The 17,950-nt window shown below is 57.6% G+C and overlaps 1 protein-coding gene across 7 annotated transcripts in view; it reads right to left on the bottom strand.

The window, feature by feature from the left end:
• Positions 1-17,950, bottom strand: part of CUX1 (cut like homeobox 1) — a 366,343-nt gene that overhangs the window by 63,645 nt on the left and 284,748 nt on the right. For 4 of the 7 annotated variants that reach the window (XR_007147822.1, XM_047838946.1, XM_047838945.1 and 1 more), the window contains exons 12-20: positions 14,778-14,836; positions 11,711-11,759; positions 10,810-10,906; positions 9,119-9,790; positions 7,960-8,025; positions 6,497-6,598; positions 3,109-3,941; positions 1,006-1,171; positions 456-512 (exon numbers count right to left, since the gene is read on the bottom strand). Coding sequence is in view for 6 of the 7 variants with exons in the window: in XM_047838946.1 (XP_047694902.1) it covers positions 456-512; positions 1,006-1,171; positions 3,109-3,941; positions 6,497-6,598; positions 7,960-8,025; positions 9,119-9,790; positions 10,810-10,906; positions 11,711-11,759; positions 14,778-14,836 (2,101 nt within the window). In the remaining variant the exon portion in view is untranslated. The remainder of the gene's footprint in view (positions 1-455; positions 513-1,005; positions 1,172-3,108; positions 3,942-6,496; positions 6,599-7,959; positions 8,026-9,118; positions 9,791-10,809; positions 10,907-11,710; positions 11,760-14,777; positions 14,837-17,950) is intronic. The other 3 variants (XM_047838949.1, XM_047838948.1, XM_047838947.1) reach the window with 1 other exon arrangement.

The following is a 17,950-nucleotide window of genomic DNA, read 5'->3' as shown; positions in this document are numbered from 1 at the left end:
CACCCTCAGCCCTTACTGGCTTCCTTCGTCCCCATCCTTCTTGCTTGAAGGTGGCCCCAAGGTCTTCTGGATGGACTCAACTTCTGCCTGCCCATGACCCTGCCGGGAGAGGTCCAGTCCCCTCCTGTTAGAATGGAAGCGCCTGCGAGTGCAGAATCTACCTCTGACTTGGACCCCAGCCCCCGGTCCTGAGCACCTAGAAGCCACAGGCCGATGAAAGAATTTGGTGGCGAGCAGGAAAATGCCGGAGGAAACCCTCACGCAGCTGCTAACTCTCCCTCTGTCCGTTAGAAACCAGGACCACGAGGAATCCAGTGTGCCAGCCGCATATGGTGTTTTCGGCTCACCGAATCCAGAACCAGGGATCCTCGGAGACCCCCCGCTACAGACCAGAGGACCGGGAAACGTAGAGGGAGGGAAGTATTCCACACAAAACAACAGAAATCGCTAGTTACCTGAACTCACGCAGCCCTGCTGCTGGGGGTCCTGTAGTGACGTCACAGAATGGAGGACTGAATAAGACAAAGGGTTACAATTAAATGAGGAAACAAACCCCAGGGGTTTAAAACCTCCTAACACACCGAGCATAGCAGAGCGTAGACGGCATAAAGTTCCCAAAGGTCCCACTCGTTACAGGGGGGCCAGAACTCGGGGTCCACGGAGGCAGAAGCTGGAGCCCGTTGTATCTTTCACCTCTGTGTCTCTGGATGATTTCCTTTCCTGATTCCCTGATTTAGCTACTTGACTTTTACCTATATTTATGTACAAACAGCATTTTCCTAATTAGTAACTCATTTTCTGCTGCTTATAAAATTAGCTAGGCACAGCTTTCTGTCTCCGAAAAACTAAAGTCAGTCCCATGGCAACAGGTTGTGGAGGAAGGGGACAGTTCTCCGCCCCCAGGCGCCGGCCAACAGTCCAGGGCGCGGCTGGTGGCCTCACCACCCCCTGCATACATTTCCCTTCCCCCCCATCTGCAGGAGCCCAGGGAGGGGCTGCCCTTACCTGGCCCTTGCTGTTGCCCTTGGACAGGCAGGACACCCTGGCCCAGCTCGCCGTTCAGCCAGAGCTGCATCCGGATGAAGGGTTCTCGGCCTTTCTGGGTCAGCTTGCTCCAAGGCTTCGGCCGGGACAGCATGTCACTGACACTGCCCTGGGACAGGCCCAGTACCTGGTGGGGCAACCAAAGACATGCATCGGTGCCCAGGATTTAGTGTGAGGCCACCAAATGCTTTAGTGATGCACACACATGGCCACGGAGAGGTGGGGACGGACGACACCCAAGCGAGGGCTCCAGGGGCTGAGCGCGGAACCCCTGCCCGGTGGATGGCGCCAGCCTGGGGTTGGGGAATCAGCTTGTCACAGGCCCCGGTGGGCGGAGGCCCTGGCTTGGGGAGCCCTAGTTACAGCCACAGCTTTCTACTCCCAGGGAGAGGAGCGGTGGGAGGAGGAGGGGAGGGGATCTCGCCCAGGGCCTCCATCCTGCCAAGGCCTCGGGGGTGGCGTCCCGACAGCCCGAGGAGGAAGCGCTGAGAGCTTGCTCTTTGCCCGGAGGTGCCAGGAAAGGCTGAGGTGCCGGGGCCAAGGACCCCTTTAGTGGCCAGAGCGGCGGGGGCCGGCGGGGTGCGGGAGGCCGGTCTTCTTTGTGGCGCTGGGCCGGGCTGGCACCGAGAAAGGTTTGCTCTCTCTGACCGCATCCTGCTCGGCAGTGGGGGCCCAGAGGTGAGCCGGCGGCGATGGGGGCGCCAGCCTGGGAGTGAAACTCACTGCAGACAACCGACAAATTGCACGTACATGCCCGAGTTTTCTTAACGCTCACATATGGCCATACATATGTATGGGCACAAACACCCCCCACAGGACACAGATGCAGCCCAGAGATATTTAGGGGCTGCGTTCGATCACTCTTTTGAAAAGTTCTCAAGTTCCAGAATAAACTGCACTCACGGGCCAAACAAGTTCAACGCTATTAAGTCTCTGCTAAATTTAAGGCATGAGCACAAATGTCTATTTAAATGTTCTCAAATGATATTTTTACAACACTGAACTAGAAATTTCAAGGGACTTGAAATTCTCATCCTCACTTCTATCCGCCCCATCACCTTTTGTAAAATCAGGACAAAGAAATCACAATCAGATATTGTAAGGATCCACCGCACGGTTCGGCGCAAACGCTGAGCGGAAGGCAGGACAATGCAGGGCAGGGAGGGCCGGGAGGCGGGAGGGGAGACCCCCGCGTGGGGGTTCCTCAGAGGCCACTGTCGACCCCATCACATACCCCTCGGGGAGGCTGCCTTCCAGGGGAGTGGAGCGCTTCTCCTTATGCTCAGTAATGACTTAGTCTGAAACAACGCCGGGGTATTATGTTTACCTTCTTTTTTACAGGCCTGGTAAATCCCCATTATCGAGAAACTGTTACCGGGAAGTGCCTGGCACAGAAAGGGTCTGGGGGCTCATTCAGAAATCACTGACTTTCGTGAGCCAGGGAGGGAAGGGGTGGAAGCAGGGGCTTTGCGGGCCAGTTGCGGGCATGGCAGTTGTGCCCGGGGCCACCTCTAGCTGTGTATTCTGGGCAGGTCACTTCACCGATCTGGCCGACAGGACCCAGGAAAATGCTGAATTGCGAGACAGGTACGATTATGCCTATCACATGACAGAAGCTTCTCCTGTCACATGCATCTTCCTTCTCTAGGTCTCTCTATGGGATCAGAGCTTTTTTGGCCAAAAAAGCCTGCAGAGTTGTGTCTGGGCCATCCTGGGCAGAGAGACGGGACTTGAACTCAGGCACCGGCCGGCTGGGGGCATGTAGTTTCAACCTTCCTGAGCTGCACTTTCCTTATCTGTCAAATGGCGACTGTCCGCACCCTCACGTGTCGCTGGGAGCCTAAAGGAGCATGGTGGGTGACACGGCCTAGCCCAGAGTCTCGCCCCAGGTGGGGCGAACAGTGGAACATTCGTCGGCCGGCCTCTCCGGAAGTCTGGGAGTGGATAAATCTTTCTGCCCCGTGGCTCGCTGAATGGGGTGACGGCCACGTCCTCCAGACAGATGCTGCCAGAGAGCGGCGAGAAGAGATGAGAACGCCCAGGCCCCTGAGCCCACCCCCTTACCTTCTCCCCGAAGATCCTTTGGCAGATGCCGTTCTTGGCCAGCTTCTCTTTCACCTGCCGGGTGAGCTCGATGGTGTCCACCTCCTGGTACATGTAGATCTCGTACTGCTCCGGGGTCAGCGGAGGGACCGAGGGCTTGGCGGGCTTGGACATGGGCACGATCGGGGAGGAGGGCAGGGGGCTGTTCTGGGGCGTCTCGCTGCGGCTGGCTCCGGTCAGGCTCAGCTCCGAGCTCTGGGAGTACGGCGACTCGGCACTGGGCCACTCCTTCCAGTACTCTGACGACGACGAGGGTCCCTGGAGCTGGCCGCGCTCCGCCCGCGGCTGGCCGCCACCGCCCTTCTCCTTCGCGCTGCTGGCTTCTTCCAGCTTGGCGTCCTCGGGAGGAACGGCGCTCTTCCTCTCCGGCTGGACGGTGCTCCACCAGTGGTCCTTCCACACGCCGCCGCGGCCCAGCTCGTTCTTCACGTGTCTCAGGACGCCCTGTGCAGACTCGGCCGCTCCCTGGAGGTCCAGCCCGGGCGCGTCCTGGGACTCTTTTTTGAGGGCCGGGGGGTTGGGCAGAGCGGAGGCGCTGGCGTCGGGGGCGGGCGGGGGCTTCTTCAGGGAGAGGGCGAGCGGAGGGTAGCCGGACACGGACGACATGGGCGAGGAGGGTATCAACTTGGGGGTCAGGATGGCAATGTCGGCCTGGGACAGTGGCGCTGGCTTTAAGGCGGGGTCGAGGGCGGCCTGCTGGGCCTCCATTTCGCGGCGGGCCTGCTGCAGGATGGAGCGGATGGCGTCGTCCGAGCTCCCGCTGCTGGATGCGGAAGAAGGCTGGGCCGGCTCTGCTGCACGGAGCAAACACGGAGGTGAGATGGCGGCGGGACCGTCCCCAGCGGGTGGGAACATGCTGCTTTCCCTCCGCTCTGGTCTAACCTGCCCCGCCCACAACACGCGGATTAGCCGGGAGACCCGAGCTGCTCTGCCCTGCCATCGTTTCCTCCGTCAGCGAACCACGCACACGTCTGTCCGGGCAGGGACGGACAGACTAACATCACCGCTCCGAGACCGCTGGCCTCTATTCCGCACCATCTGAAAGGGTTCATTATCCTGGGGTGTCACGGGGGCGGGGGGGGGGGGGGGGGGAAGCGGGCCAACACCCGGGGATGTGCCGTCATCCCTGGTGATTTTTTTTTTTTTTTTTAATCCTTGATGATTTGTAAGCAGTATTTTTGTGCGCTAAATTCCAAAATTGTAGTGGTTTCGTCAAACTTCAGAAACCTAATTTCTGTTAACGGTTGCGGCGTGAGACCAGAGTCTCCAGTGATAAATGGCCGCGTCTGGGTTGGCTCACATTTATTTTCCTCTGGGCAGGGGATGGTGGTGTGGCCAGCAATAGAGAGCCCCAGGATGGTGGCGGGGGACAGCGGGTAGGCCCTGGTCCAGAACCGGGGACCGCGACCGTGGGGGGGATCGCGGGGCACTCCTAGGCCTCAGGATTTCCGTCTGCAAGCTTGGGATGGGTACTGGTCTAGATCAAGGGCTCCTGACTAGGGCTGTGCCCCAGAACCGCCCATTGGGCTTGTTAAAACGCACATGCCCAGGCCCCAGCCCTGAAGTGTCTGACTGAGTAGGCAGGTGGGGGCCTGGACCAGCACCGCATTAAAAAAAATTTTTTTTTAAAGTTTATGTATTTTGAGAGAGACAGAGAGAGCGAGTGGGAAGGGACACAGAGAGAAAATCCCAAGCAGGCTCCTCACTGTCAGCACAGAGCCCAATGTGGGGCTCGAACTCATGAACTGTGAGATCATGACCTGAGCTGAAACCAAGAGTTGGACACTCGAACCAACCGAGCCACCCAGGCGCCCCAGCACCCAGCGCTCCCAGATGACTGTGGAGCGAGGCCCTGGCTGAGAAGCACGGAACTGAACCCCGCCCCCACACCTGCTCTAACTCTAAGACACCTTCACGTCTGGGGGAAGGAATCACAATAAGCCGGCTCCTTACCCACGTTAATGAGGCCGAAAAATGCTTCAGATACCAGAGACAACCTTTTAGGCCTCTCGGGGACTTGGTTTCACTGGGTGGACAGAAGGCCCTCCTCCTCTAGCGCACACGACCGGGGGCAGGCAGGCACAACTGCGGCTCGCGGAAGGGGGCAGGGCATGGCTCGAGCCACCCCTCAAAGTGGGCCTTTCCGCTCCCAATTTAGGGCTATCTCCCCCTGCAGGGGGGCCCGGCCAAGCTTCTCGGCTGTTCAGCCGCCCAGACGAGGGGCCGGCTTAAACGTCCACTCTGGTCTTGAGAGTAGGAACCGCACCAAAGGGAAGGTCCACCTACGGTCAGGCTTGAGGCCTCACAGGCCAGTCCCCCACCCACCGCTCTGGGGTCCCTGCAAGGAGGCAGCGGGGAAAGTGCCGGGACAGGAGCTGAGGGACGAGGGTTTGCATCTAGGACCTGCCATTTAATGTACCTGGGCATACCGTTGTCCCTTGGAGCCCGAGTTTGCTAATCAAGCATAGCAGGATGACAAAACCCGTCTTCCGGGGTAGTGGTGAGGACTCGGTTTGAGTAGGATGGGAGGCGGGTAAAGACGCCAAGCCCAGGCCTGGTTCCCAGAAGGGAGCCCCGAGCTCACCTCTGAATATGTCACGTGGGAATGGGGTGGCCTGGGGAGAAGGCCCAGTGGTCAGGGGAGTGACCGGGTGGCGGCCCGTCCTCGGCTGCCACGGCTGCCGGTGGCCAGGCCTGGCGGGAGCCCAGTGGCCAGGTCTGCGGTGGAAGGGCTCTGCAGAGCAGGGGTTTCGTGGGGACGGGGCGGGTGTGTGTCCATACGTTGAACCCCAGAGCGAGAGAACTCAGGCACTCAGTCTCCTCTCCGGCAGAGGGTCTGAGCTGAATCTACAGCACCGTGTGCCTCTCAATTCCAACTCAGCGGGGGCGCGGGAGCTCCGAGGGCCGGTTCCTGAGGCCGACCTCCTGCACTCAGACACCCCTCCCCAGCCGCGTTCATCCCATGAAGGAGCTTAGGATTTATTTTCTGGCCGCTCTTTTTCAGTGTTTAGTCAAGTATATATCCAAATAACGAAGCCTGGATGGCATTTAAAGAAGGAAATCTGATACCAACTATTTGTTCACTTGTTTAAGTCAAGGAGGGTCTAGGCCGAAGGTACGTTCTTGAGTCAAGTGCTAGGAAATGACATTATAAAAAGAGCGGTCACTAGTGGCAACATTCAGATCACACAGACCTGTTTCCGTCCGTGCTTGCCCAAATGCCTGAAAACATACACTGTTGTTTTTGTTTGTTTGTTTGTTTTTTTTAAGATTAATTACTGCTAACCAGAACCCTTAGGACAATTCTTCTGAGTTTGGAAGGCAGTGGTCAAAAAAGTGGAATCCGTACCGGTTTTCTGCACTTGCAGCTCTCTTTTGGCTTGTTCCAGGATGGACTTGATTGCTTCATCGGACCCGGTCTCGGAGGCTCGGATCCGGGTCGTGATGTTACCTGCAGGGAGAAGCCATACCAATGACATCAAGCCCACCCGTGGGACAACAACCAAAAAATCAGTGCTGCACGAAGATGTCATTCTGATCAATAGCTCCCGAGTTGAGGCCGGTGACGGTTACGGAGGCAGGCGTGGCCTCCCCTTTACCCGTATCTGCTGTGCGTGCAACTTCACAGCAGGTACTGCGGCCCCGCGCAGGAAGGGCTCCTGCTGAATCTCCCTGGTGTTATCTGGCCAGCGGGACAAGCTCTCACGTTTACCCAAACTGGACGGCACCCGTGGGCTGGGGCCAGGGAGAGCACATCACTTAATCCGGCACAAAAACAGACGAGGGATTAAAGGGCAGTGGTGCCCGTGAGCCCTTTAAACGCAGCCTCAACGGCTGACTTGGCCTGGGACTACGCTCGAGGTTCTGTGCGCCTGTGGGACGCCGGGATCGCCAAGAGCAGAGATGGGAGAGGAGGGGGCAGGGCTGAGGCTGATCGCCTATCGGTCATTTGCACGTACAAGGTGAAGAGGGTGAAGATTTAACATTTCGGCTCCATCATCCCATGCCGGGTCTTAAAAGTTCGTGAACGAGGACAGAAGCCTACAGAGATTCCCTCCAGGGCAAGAATTCCGTCTCTGGGTCACAGGGGGATGCTCTGCAGAGTAGCCACTGCACAGAGGCACCGAAGCCACTGCGGCCGGGGGCGGGGGCGGGGGCGGGGGCGGGGGGGAGCTGGCCCCAGTTCTTTCTGGAAGCCTTCCGCGTATTTTCATCCTCCACTTCCCTGCTAAGTAAGGCCACCGCCGCACCAAACCACTGCCAGACAAGCACACCGCTGGGGCGCGGCCCCTGTGAAGATGCAGCGCCCAGGAGCACAGTGGGGGTTGGCTCGCCAGGGCCCAGAGGAGAACCGATAACGACACTGGGGATCTGTCCACTCCGTAGCACCTTTAACGTATTTCAGAGTTAAAAGGAAGTACGAGGAAGCAGCGGTATCTCATTGCCTCGGTCACCTGATTTTTCTCAGAGCGGAAGTCGTTAGCTCTTGGCTGCTTCTGAGAAAACGGGGAAAGGTGTAATTTGCACCTGAGCGGGGGCTGGGCTGGTCCGGGGTGGGGGTGGGGATGGGGGCTGGTTCTTAGCGGTGCTTCCCCGCGTCACCTCTTGCGCACCCAGTAGGGTGTGGGCAGCTGGGGAGGAAGGGACCGTGCGTACTTGAACCCGTGCTTTGTTTTATACTTACTAGCTGTTTTTCCATCAGGTTCCAGGCCAGAATCACACTGCACAGTTTTAACCCAAATGCACAGCTAAGGACATGCTGCTTCCTAGGTTTTTACTAACTGCAAAGAAAAACACCTGCCTGCGACATACCTTCAGACCCATTTCTTCGTTTCGGTACTTCCTGAAATAGTCTGTTCAGGCTCTGGCCTGGATTCTCTGTTGAAAAACAAGTGTGGTAAGAACAAAACAATCAGGGGGACGGTGGCGTTGACGCTATGGGCTGTGTGACATGACGTCTGAGCCTCCTGTCACTACAGAAAGGGCTCAGGGCTTCCTGTACACCTCGGGAGGTACTAGAAACTTCGAGAGGCCCTTCCCTGGCTGGCCGGCCCGCAGAGGCCAAGGCCCTGCTGTGGAAGATCAGACAGACCTAAGGAGTGGCCCACGGCACCGAAGCCGTGAGGGTCAAAGGGAGGGGGCACCGCCTGCCGCCGAGCGTGTCGCCCACCAGCCCCCGGCACAAAGCTCACATTAATCATCCAAAGACAGTCAATTTCAGTTAACATCGCCACAGAAAGCTCGACGTGCCCTGTGCAAATCGACGCTCCTGGAAGCGTCTCCCTTCCCTGTTTGCTGCGGCTCCAGTGTGTCTGGTAAGACTACCCTTCTCTACCACTGCTGGTCGAGCGGAATGATCCCGTCGTTCGGGAGGGAAGGGGATTCTTTCAATCAGGGATAGGAGTGGCTGTCATATTTGTGGAGGGTGGGGGAGGAAGGCGGATTTCATAGAGCTCTCACGGATCTTACTCAAGGCAGGCTGGTGTCTGGCTGGTTTCGGCTAAAGGAACCACTAATGGAAGGTCACACCGGGAGAGAACTGGCCACGGGACACACCCCCCGTGTGCGTGGGAAGAGGAGGGGCACGTGGCTGCTGCTGCTGTGCTGGGGCCGGGCGCTACCCGAGGGCTCCTCCCACGCGAGGCCAGCGCCCACCGCCAATCGGACCGCTGGACGCGACACGCGTCGGGACGTTGTACAGGATGCGATTCCGTCCGATTTGACGGGTGGCACTTTGGTTCTGAGTTTACTACATGCGGGGGGCTGAGCGAGTGTCAGAGGCCAGGCCCCCCGTATCTGTCGGCTCCGGCTCATGCCGCCGACCTTCGGACCCCAGAGATGGTAGCGGCGAACGGAATTTTTTACCTGCTGTGACGCACGGACGGTTCAGCTCACACACACGCGCACGCGCACTCACACACAACTCCGTGCCGGGCTCGCACGCTGGCACCACCCCGCGAGAGCCTCTCACCTCTTTGTCTGCCTTGGATGCTGCGAAGAGCCAGGATGTTCTGCTCGTCCGAGAGGAACTGCTTCATCTTGTGAAAGGGCTCCTTGCCGCGAACGGTCAGTTTATTCCATGGCTTGGGCCGGGCCAGAATCTCGCTCACGGACCCTTGAGACAGTCCCAAGACATAATGTCCGAAAATGCGCTGTCCGATATTGTGCTTGATCAACTGTTCCTTCACCTGCCGGGCGATTTCCGCAGTGTCTATCTCCTCGCCCTCGGAGACGCTCCCAGCACTTTCTGACTGGCTGGGAGACGGGGCCATGCCATTTACATCTGGGCTTTGTTGTAATGGACTTTGGGAAGATATGGAGTTTGTGCTGTATGGACCTGTTGAAAAAATCACGCTTGTGCTTCCTGCTTCCTGCATGGCCTTGGAGTAGAAGGACTGCATTAGCTGTCGCTGGAGGAGAGAGTTTAGTGCAAATTTTCCCGCAGAAGCCAGGGGCAGGCTGGGGCTTGCCAGGGATGAGCTGAAAAAGTCTTGCGTTAACCCCGTTGGTGAGAACTGGTGTGTACCATTAGTATTGGAAGCCTGCTCCCCCGTGTTGCGGGGCAACTGAGGAGGAGGGGAGGCCGGCAAAGGTCCAGGACGCTGACTCTCAGGCTGGTCTTTCCCTTTTCTCCTGGCTGACCCTACAAGGAAGGGCAAACATAATGCATTATGGGGGATTCAAAAGGGAAAAAAAACCAAGACCAAAATGCAGAGTTTGCCCCACAAAAGGGAAAAAAAAAAAACCAAAAAGTGCAGATTTTACAAGGGCCAATGAGGTGTGTTGGTCTGTTTTTCAATTGAATTTTTAAATTAGCCAAATGAGGCCCCCCGAAACAAGCAACATGCATTTCATGTTTGCACCTTTCTTGTACGTTGCAGCCTGGAGAGTCCCCTCGACATAGATTTAAAGTCCTAAAGTGACAAGGAGCCGGTACCACACACAGTAAAGAGTCGACAGGTCGCGGGGCCTCTGATCGGGCCGCTAGCATTCGAGCTATTACCAGAAGGGCCCCACCTGAGGAGCAGCAAACACTGACATTTTGGGACCAACGGGTTCTCTCACACCACTTGCTCTGAGGCGAATGCACTGTACCGAGTCCACTCGATCGAAGGCACGCACATTTTAAGAACGAAATATCATCGGAGCCCGAGACACGGTTAAACGGTTTTTACCAGCTGCCAAAACCAGAAGCAGTCAGTGACGCCACCATTTTGGGACGAGCAAAGAAAGGCTAAGGACGGGGGATGCGCTCCCAAGGAAAACCTGACGAAGGAAGAAAAGCTCCACTGAGGCTGGAAGGGCCGGGCCTCCGCAAGCAGCCCCGGAAACACCACAAGAGAGAGAGGCCGCACAACTGGGAAAAGACCAGAAAAGCCAACGTCCTCCGAGTGTCCCTCCTGGATGTCCTGCAACACTGGCTCTAACTGACCTCCGCAGGCGCTCTGCGGCCACACATCCGGCCTTGACCATCTTTAAGCGGGGCGGGGAGGGGAGGGGAGGAGCAGTGAGGAGGACCAGGAGGAGACCAAGCACTCATTAGTCAAGGCTGTCATCAACCGGTGATGTTCCCGTCATGCATCGGCCCAGACTCACGGTTCACCTTCCTCTTCCTCGACCCCCGGAAGGGACCGAGCGCGGCACGCGATGCCGTCCACCTACCGCTCAGGTCGCTGTTGGAGATGCGCAGCGCGGCATTCTCGGACTGCAGCGAGCGGTTCTTCTCCAGCAGCAGCACCTCCAGGGGCTTGGATGCGTCCTAGATGGGGCAGAGCAGGGCTCACCGCGGGGCCGGCCACCCTCCCGCTCCCCGGGGCCACCAGAACCCCACACCCCCTGCTCTGATGGCTCGTGCGCCCGACTCGGCTGACTCCGATACGATACAGAGATCTGCCTTCCCCTGAAGATGGTCACGCGCACGTGGGAAACGCTCGAGTTCGCTTCCAAAGGAATGCGCCCCAGCTGGAGCTTTTACGTCTTCTTTTACGTCCACGCGGCTTCTAGACAACTAATCATGCTCTATTCCGTCCCCACGTCCAGGGAGTCTAGACCTGTGCCCCATCGGGCATTAGAACTGGCTGTCCGAAGGTCACTGCACAGGTTGCCAGCCCCAAAGAGTCAGCTGCCGTCTGGGCATCGGGAGGGGGCTTCTGTTTGGTGCCTCAAAGCCTACGCGGCCACCAGGTAGACGATGTGCCGCTGTCACCTTGCCCCGTCCCTTTTCCATGTGAGGCAGCAGATAATAAAAGCCAGTCCATTTTGGGCGGGTCTCTGACATAATCTAAGACTGTTTTTAGCCATGTTCTTAGTGCCCGCCCGAGTTAAATCACAGTGTCACGTGAGCTGAGTTACCAGTTTGGAAAACACTGACTCTTCTCTTCTTGCCTCTTTTTACATTAAAGATAACGTGCCTGAACTTGCTTAAGCTTCCTGGGAAATTGCTCGTCAGCTGCAGGTGGGAGGTTTCATAGACATTTCGAGCTCGTGATGCTCGCCCGGGGACGGACGAGTGAGCACGGCGAGCTGACCCTCGCACACACTGAAAGCAAGTGAGACCGTGTACCTGTGTCCCAGCTCCCTCGGACGGTGCAAACTCCATGGATTTCAGAATGCTGTGAAGAGCAAGGCAGAGCAGTCATTTCCCCCGCGTACCTTTGACGACCGCCACACTCACGAGCACTGACATCAGTTTCCTGCACTCCAGGAACCGAGGAACCGAGAGCTCTAACCACCTCCCTGGCAGCATCATCATCTGATAGTGTCTCTAGAATAGCTATTCAACTAGCAGTTGGCCCGCAAAAGTTTCTTGCCCAGCATGTAAATCATTCCATATGGAATCACACCAGGGCTGTTCAGAGTATAATTTTAAAGTTGAACACAGACATAACATTGTTGCAAGTGGAATGTATTTGTCAAGCGTACAGGGAATGTTAAGGTTGTAAGAAGGAAGCCAGGGAGAGAAAGCTCATCCCTCCTACCTGCTCCCGCTTGGTGCCTGGCACCTGGGCCCCGGGGGAAATGGTCAAAGAGCAAGTCCCAAGTTGGATGGCTCAAAGGCTGGTCGCAGACCTACTCTGTAGCCCCTGGCGGTGTGGGGGAGCAGGACTATTTCTCCTTTGTCCTCCTTATCACTGAAATCACTTCGTCCAGGCCTGTTTCAACAAGTCCCACAGCCGAGTTGAGTGCAGGTGCCCAGAACCACTATTTAAGGGGACACCCTTTCCTTTCTGTGAGTCCACATGGCCCCAGGAGCTCGGGAAGGTGAGTAAGAGCCTCCATAGTCCCAGGCAGTGGGCCACCTGTGCTCTCCCAGAGTTCTTATGGCTGTGACTCTGGCCCCTGCCCTCTTTAAGCTCCACGGAAGTGTCAGGCGAGAGAGAGCGTGGTGTAAAAATGCCCAGGGCCCCAGGAGACCACGCTCTGCCATTGCCACCGTGGCAGCCAGTAAGGAGCTGACGGCTTAGTTTATCTGTGGTTATATCTTCAGAGTGGCCCTCGTCACGTAGACTAAGAAAACAGGAACGGAAGAGCAGCTGCGGGGAGGGGTGGAGCGGGGGGAGGGAACCTCATAATTTTATTTTATGGTGAGCTATTGAAAATAATAAGAACTCGGGGCCCCACTGCATCAGCCAGGAGAGAAGTGACGAGCAGTCTGGAACTTGTCTTTTTTTATGGCCTTCGTGTGCGCAACTGTATTCTTGTCTGAGATCTTTAACATCGTGTAACAAAAGACCGGAGTGAGTCTATGAGCTTAGACCCCAAATACCAGTATCTTTTCAATTTATTCAGCACATCTTTACCGATGACCTATTAGGTGCCTGGCACTCGGGAGGATCAGAGCCACTCTGCCCCTCGCCCGTGTGGACTCCGTCGGCTGTCATGTGCGTAGAAAACAAAATCCAAAGAGTGTGTGAAAGTGAAAACCTGGTGGGTCCCCCTGGCGGCAGAAACCCCATTGGGCTGGAGACGGGGTCTGTCTCAGGAGGAGTCAGTGTCTCACAAAGGCCTGGAAGGAGCAGGGTATTTTACAGACCACCAAGGTGGGCAGGGAGCCCGCGGAGGGGATGGGTATGGGGACTGAGGCGCGTGTGTGGGAGGGCACTTGGGTTGAACACATTTCAGCAGCAAAGCCATCCCAATGGGGCGTTCGGATGCAGACGTGGGGCTGAGGTGGGGCCTTGGTGCGCGCAGGTGCGACAGAAAGGGCCTCCAGGAATACGGGTGCGGTTCTGGGAGGGGCCGGGGCCGGCGTGCAGCGGCTGGGCTGGGGGCGAAGGCCTTCGCATCAGAGTTTTCTGACTCAACACTAGAAGGCACACAATGTTTCCTTTTGCGTGGGAGGAAGAGAGGGAGGAGGGGACGTGCGGACGGGAGAGGCAGATCTAGAAGGCCGGACGGGTAAGTAACGAACGCCCCACGGCTGGATCTGCGTGTCGGCAGGTGTACGGGTGGCCACCGAGGGGTTGCGAGGCTGCCTGTGGCCAGAGGGGGCGAGACTGTGTGGGGAGAGCCGCGCGCGCTGGGCGTGGGGCTGGGGAGCCGCCTGCAGGCAACTCCCTTGGGAGGCCGGAAGCGTTCGTGGCCCAGCCAGGGCGATGGGAGACCTGGTGGCAAGAAGGTCGAAGAGGCCTTCCCGTGGGCATTTTTGGCAAACCCGAGGGATCAAGAATACAAAGAACAGCATGGCAAGGGGGTGTGGCCTATTTTAAAAGGAGAAGTTAAAAATATCAGCGAGAGAGAGGAGCTGGTGGGTGGGCAGGGGAGGGGGAGGGGGCCCAAGGTGCAGGGGGAGGGTCAGCCCGGAGAGGTGGGAGGGAGATGCCGGGGTCAGAGTGGGGATCCGGAGGCCAAGGGGGAGGCTGCGGGACGCCAGGAGGTCTGCGGAGGGGTTGGCGGGGAGCAGAAGGACCCTCATTCCAGCAGCAGTGGAGAGCACAGGCCTGGAGGGCCGGGTGGCTGTCTTCGCAGTGTTTGAGGGCCCAGCCACGGAGGCAGGGATGCTCAGGGACAGACTCTGCAGCCAGACTGGGGGAGAAGAGGGCCCTTTGCACTGTGGGGGCTGCCCATGAACTCCAGGGCTGGGCGACCTTGGCGGGGGGGGGGGGGGGGTGGGTGGGCAGGGAGTCTGAGATGGCAGGGGGAGGCAGGGAGGCCGGGCGTGGGGAGGGGACTTCACCTTGAGAGTGTAAACGTTAGCACTGGAGGGGTGACAGGCTTTTAGCTGTTGCCTCTCGGAGGGGAAACTGGACACTGGGAGAAGAAAGTCTTGGCACCTGCAGGTGGGCAGGGGGTGGGAGGCCACGGGAACTCTTTCGACGGGAAAGCATTTCCCTGCTCTGCTCCCGTTCAGGGAACTTCTGTCTGCAACACGGCCCTGTGTTTTATAATTGCTTGAAAGGCAACGTCTCCCTTGATTCTGTGTGTGCTGGCCTACTTTAAACGCGCAGAGTTTTATGGAAAGTCCGGAGAATTCAGGCACAGGCCTGAGTGCAAACGCCCACGGCTCTGGGCGGCCCGGGGCAAGGACCCGTGGCTGGTCCCCCCACCCATTCCTGGTGCAGAGTCTCCTGAGCAAATGTCGCTGAGGAGCCCCGACTGGCGGGTGGCCGAGCAGGCGTCTCCACACTTACCTTAGTTCCTTCTTCACTTCCTCATAGTCAGCCTGTCCTTTGAGTTTTTCTTCCAGTTGCTGCAAACAGAGGAACTTTATTAGTGGCTGTGTCTGAAACAGGTGGACGGACTTGGCTACGAAACAAATGTCTGTGCCCCCCCCCCCAAATTCGTGTATCGCATCCCGACCCCCAAGGTGGTGGTGTGAGGAGGCGGGGTCTTCAGGGGTGACGGGGGCGTGAGGGGGGAGCCCCATGGATGAGACCAGCACCCTCCTCAAAGAGGCCCCGCAGAGCTCCCTTGCCCTGCTAGGAATGTGAGGACACAGTGGACGGACAGACGGCAGTCCGTGAACCAGGAGAGGAGCCCTCACCGTATGAGGAATTTGCCAGAGCCTTGATGCTGGACTTCCCAGCCTCCAGAACTCTGAGAATAAAATGTTTGTGGCTTAAACCCCTGGTTTAAGATGTTGTGTTATGGCAGCCTGTGTGGACTGGGACAGCCATCGCCGACCGCACTCCCTCTAAGCCATCCAGCCGTCCCTGAGGGGGAACACCGGCACCTAGAAATGAATGGTGGTGACACGTGGGGTCGCCTTTTGGCCCTCACGCTTCCGGTCCGGCACGCGTGCGTGTGTGTGTGAACGGGCACGGTCGGGTGTGAATGGGCCCGCGTGCAGGCGTGGTCACACACAGTGTAGCATAAAACTTAACCGAGGTGGGACAAGGCTTTACGTAAATGGAAAACAGAACAAGAAAAGGCCGTTTTGTATGAAATACCGTGAAATGGCAAACAGGACGGAGAGAAGTTCTCAGCACTTTAAAATCAGCGCGTGGCTTTTCCCGAAATATATTAGGCAAGCTGACACAGGCAGTCAGTCGCATGTCAACACCTCTGGTGGGGACCCTGCTGACAAGGGGTTCGAGCCCTTCGTCGTGGAGCACTGGCATCGGGAAAGAAGAGCATCTGTACTCCCAGACCCCCCCCCCCCCCCAGATGTGGGCATTTTAGGAGTGGAGACCCATTGAGCTGGTCGGTCTTTCTGTCGGAATCCCACGGGAGGACCCTCGGAGGGCAGCTGGCCAGCAGGGCCAAGGCGGGGCACAGCCGACTCCCTGGCCCTCGAGTGCCCTTCAGAGGGAGGGCGAGGTGACACGCTCCCCTGATAGGATGACACTCTGACGTGCTCCATCAGGGTCTGCGAACTCACGGGGCATTGATGTAATCGGTTTGCACAGAGCTCTGCAGGGCTTTCTTGCCAGGAGAGGCCGTTAGCTGTGGGTGGTGGGCAGAGGGCGCGCTCCTCCGTGACGGTGTTTGGACTAGTTTGCTTTTGACCCCCCGCAAAGGGCAGGAGACAGACCCAGCTGGGGCAGGGGATGGCAGACGATTTAGCAGGTTTCCGGGCCTGGGGGGGAATCGACAGCGCCTTCCCATCTACAGGGTTCTGTGTGGCCAGCCACGACCACAGCTATAGTTTAAGTCCGGCCGAGAATGTTCTAGAGTTTGGGGAGGACATGCCCATCCGGCCCATCGGGCCGGATGCTCAAACTGCATCTCAATCTGCCTGCTGTTCAAGGATTCGGGTGTTCTGTAAGCTAAACTCATTTCGCTCCTCTTTTCCTGTGGTCTTTGCTGGCAGTTTCTTGTGTATTTCCATGGTGTAAAACTGCTCTGCCCTAGTTCCTTTTTATGACCCCTTGTCAACTTCCTAACGGTTTCTCGTCCTAGTCAAACGGCGTCCTAGTCAAATGGGGGTAGCATGCAGTCACATTCCCACACCAGGGTCTCTGCAGGTGCTCTTGAAGAAGCGGTTATTTCACTCCCCTACGATCGCGTGCAGGGAGCACTCCCAGACAAAAGGTGATCTGGCACCAGGCCGGAGGTCAGGGAGGCTGGATTTGGGACACACACACAACTTGGTCGTGTTCAGGGAACGCGAGACAGACAGGAGGGAGGGCAGGGAGAGGGGAAAATACGGAGCGCTTCCGAACCCGGTGCGGCACGGAACCTGGAGTCAGTTCCGTCACTCCTGAGCTGGACACCTTGGGGCTCGGTAATGACTATTTCATCTGTGAAATACGGGAAGGGCAGCAACAACCTCAAAGGGCCGACCAGAAGAGCACGGGGCAAGGTCCTGGTGCAGATGAGGCGCCACAGGGCCTTTGATGTGGGGCTGTCATCACGGCCCAGCCTCCCAGGGAGCATGGCTTTGCAGACCTGTGATGGGCCCTAATGAGAAGGTTTTAGGACTGGAGCTGTGTAACTTGGTCGGATGTCACAGTTTTCGCTGAGAACTGAATAGCTTTTGCTGAAATCTGTCACCCCCCTGGGGGCATCTTAATCAAGAAGAACCCAAGACCGCATCTGTAAACCTCTGATGTTCATTTCTTCGGGAAGATGATTGGATGCGGGCTGGCGGGGCCGCCTGACAGAGCCTGTCCTGACCCGTGAGCACCTCGAGCCCGTCTTCACCACGGTCTCTGGGGAGTGCGATGTCCCCAGAGCCATACTCGTAGTGGCGTGAAGGGGCAGGAGGCACACGGCCTGTGGTACCAGGTATGCCCACCGTGGAAAAAAGATCAATGGTCCTCTGCTTGGGCTTCAGACCAGAAACTCCCTGCTGGGTGCCTGCAAAGTCTAGTTTCCAAAACTCTCAATCTGGAAAGACAACAGGTGCTCCGTCTGTCGTTCTCTGTGGAGGAAGGCTCCGCTCTGTTTTCGCTGGTGCTCCTCAGGGTGGGCTGGGTTCCGTGCCCCAAACGCGATCTCATTTAACGGTGGCATCGCTTCTGCAGAGGTGGCTGTCTGCCCAGAGAGCAAACGTGTCACTGGGTTCTACCATCAGACCTAGTTAGAGCAGAGGCCGGCCGCACCTGTCGGTAATTCCAGGAGGAACCGAGAAGGTGCGTGTGCTGAGGCCAGACCAGGCGCTCACTGGAAGCCTGGGCTCCGGAGCCCGACAGGTCAGGGCCAAGGCCTGGCTCTGCCACTTAGTTGCAGGGTGACCTTTAACAAGACACTGAACTCAGTTTCTTCATGTATAAAACGGGGGTCTTGGGGCACACGGTATAGTGGTTTGGCGAGGACTGGAGGAAATAATGCTAAGTGCTTGGCACGTGGCAAAATGCTTCGCAAATGGTTGTTACCGTTACCGTGGTTGCTAGGACTTTAACCCTGGGGGGTGGTACTG

Source organism: Prionailurus viverrinus, chromosome E3 (genome assembly GCF_022837055.1).
Source record: "Prionailurus viverrinus isolate Anna chromosome E3, UM_Priviv_1.0, whole genome shotgun sequence".
In the NCBI taxonomy this organism is placed as follows: Eukaryota; Metazoa; Chordata; class Mammalia; order Carnivora; family Felidae; genus Prionailurus; species Prionailurus viverrinus.
This window is presented reverse-complemented; position numbering and strand designations above follow the sequence as displayed.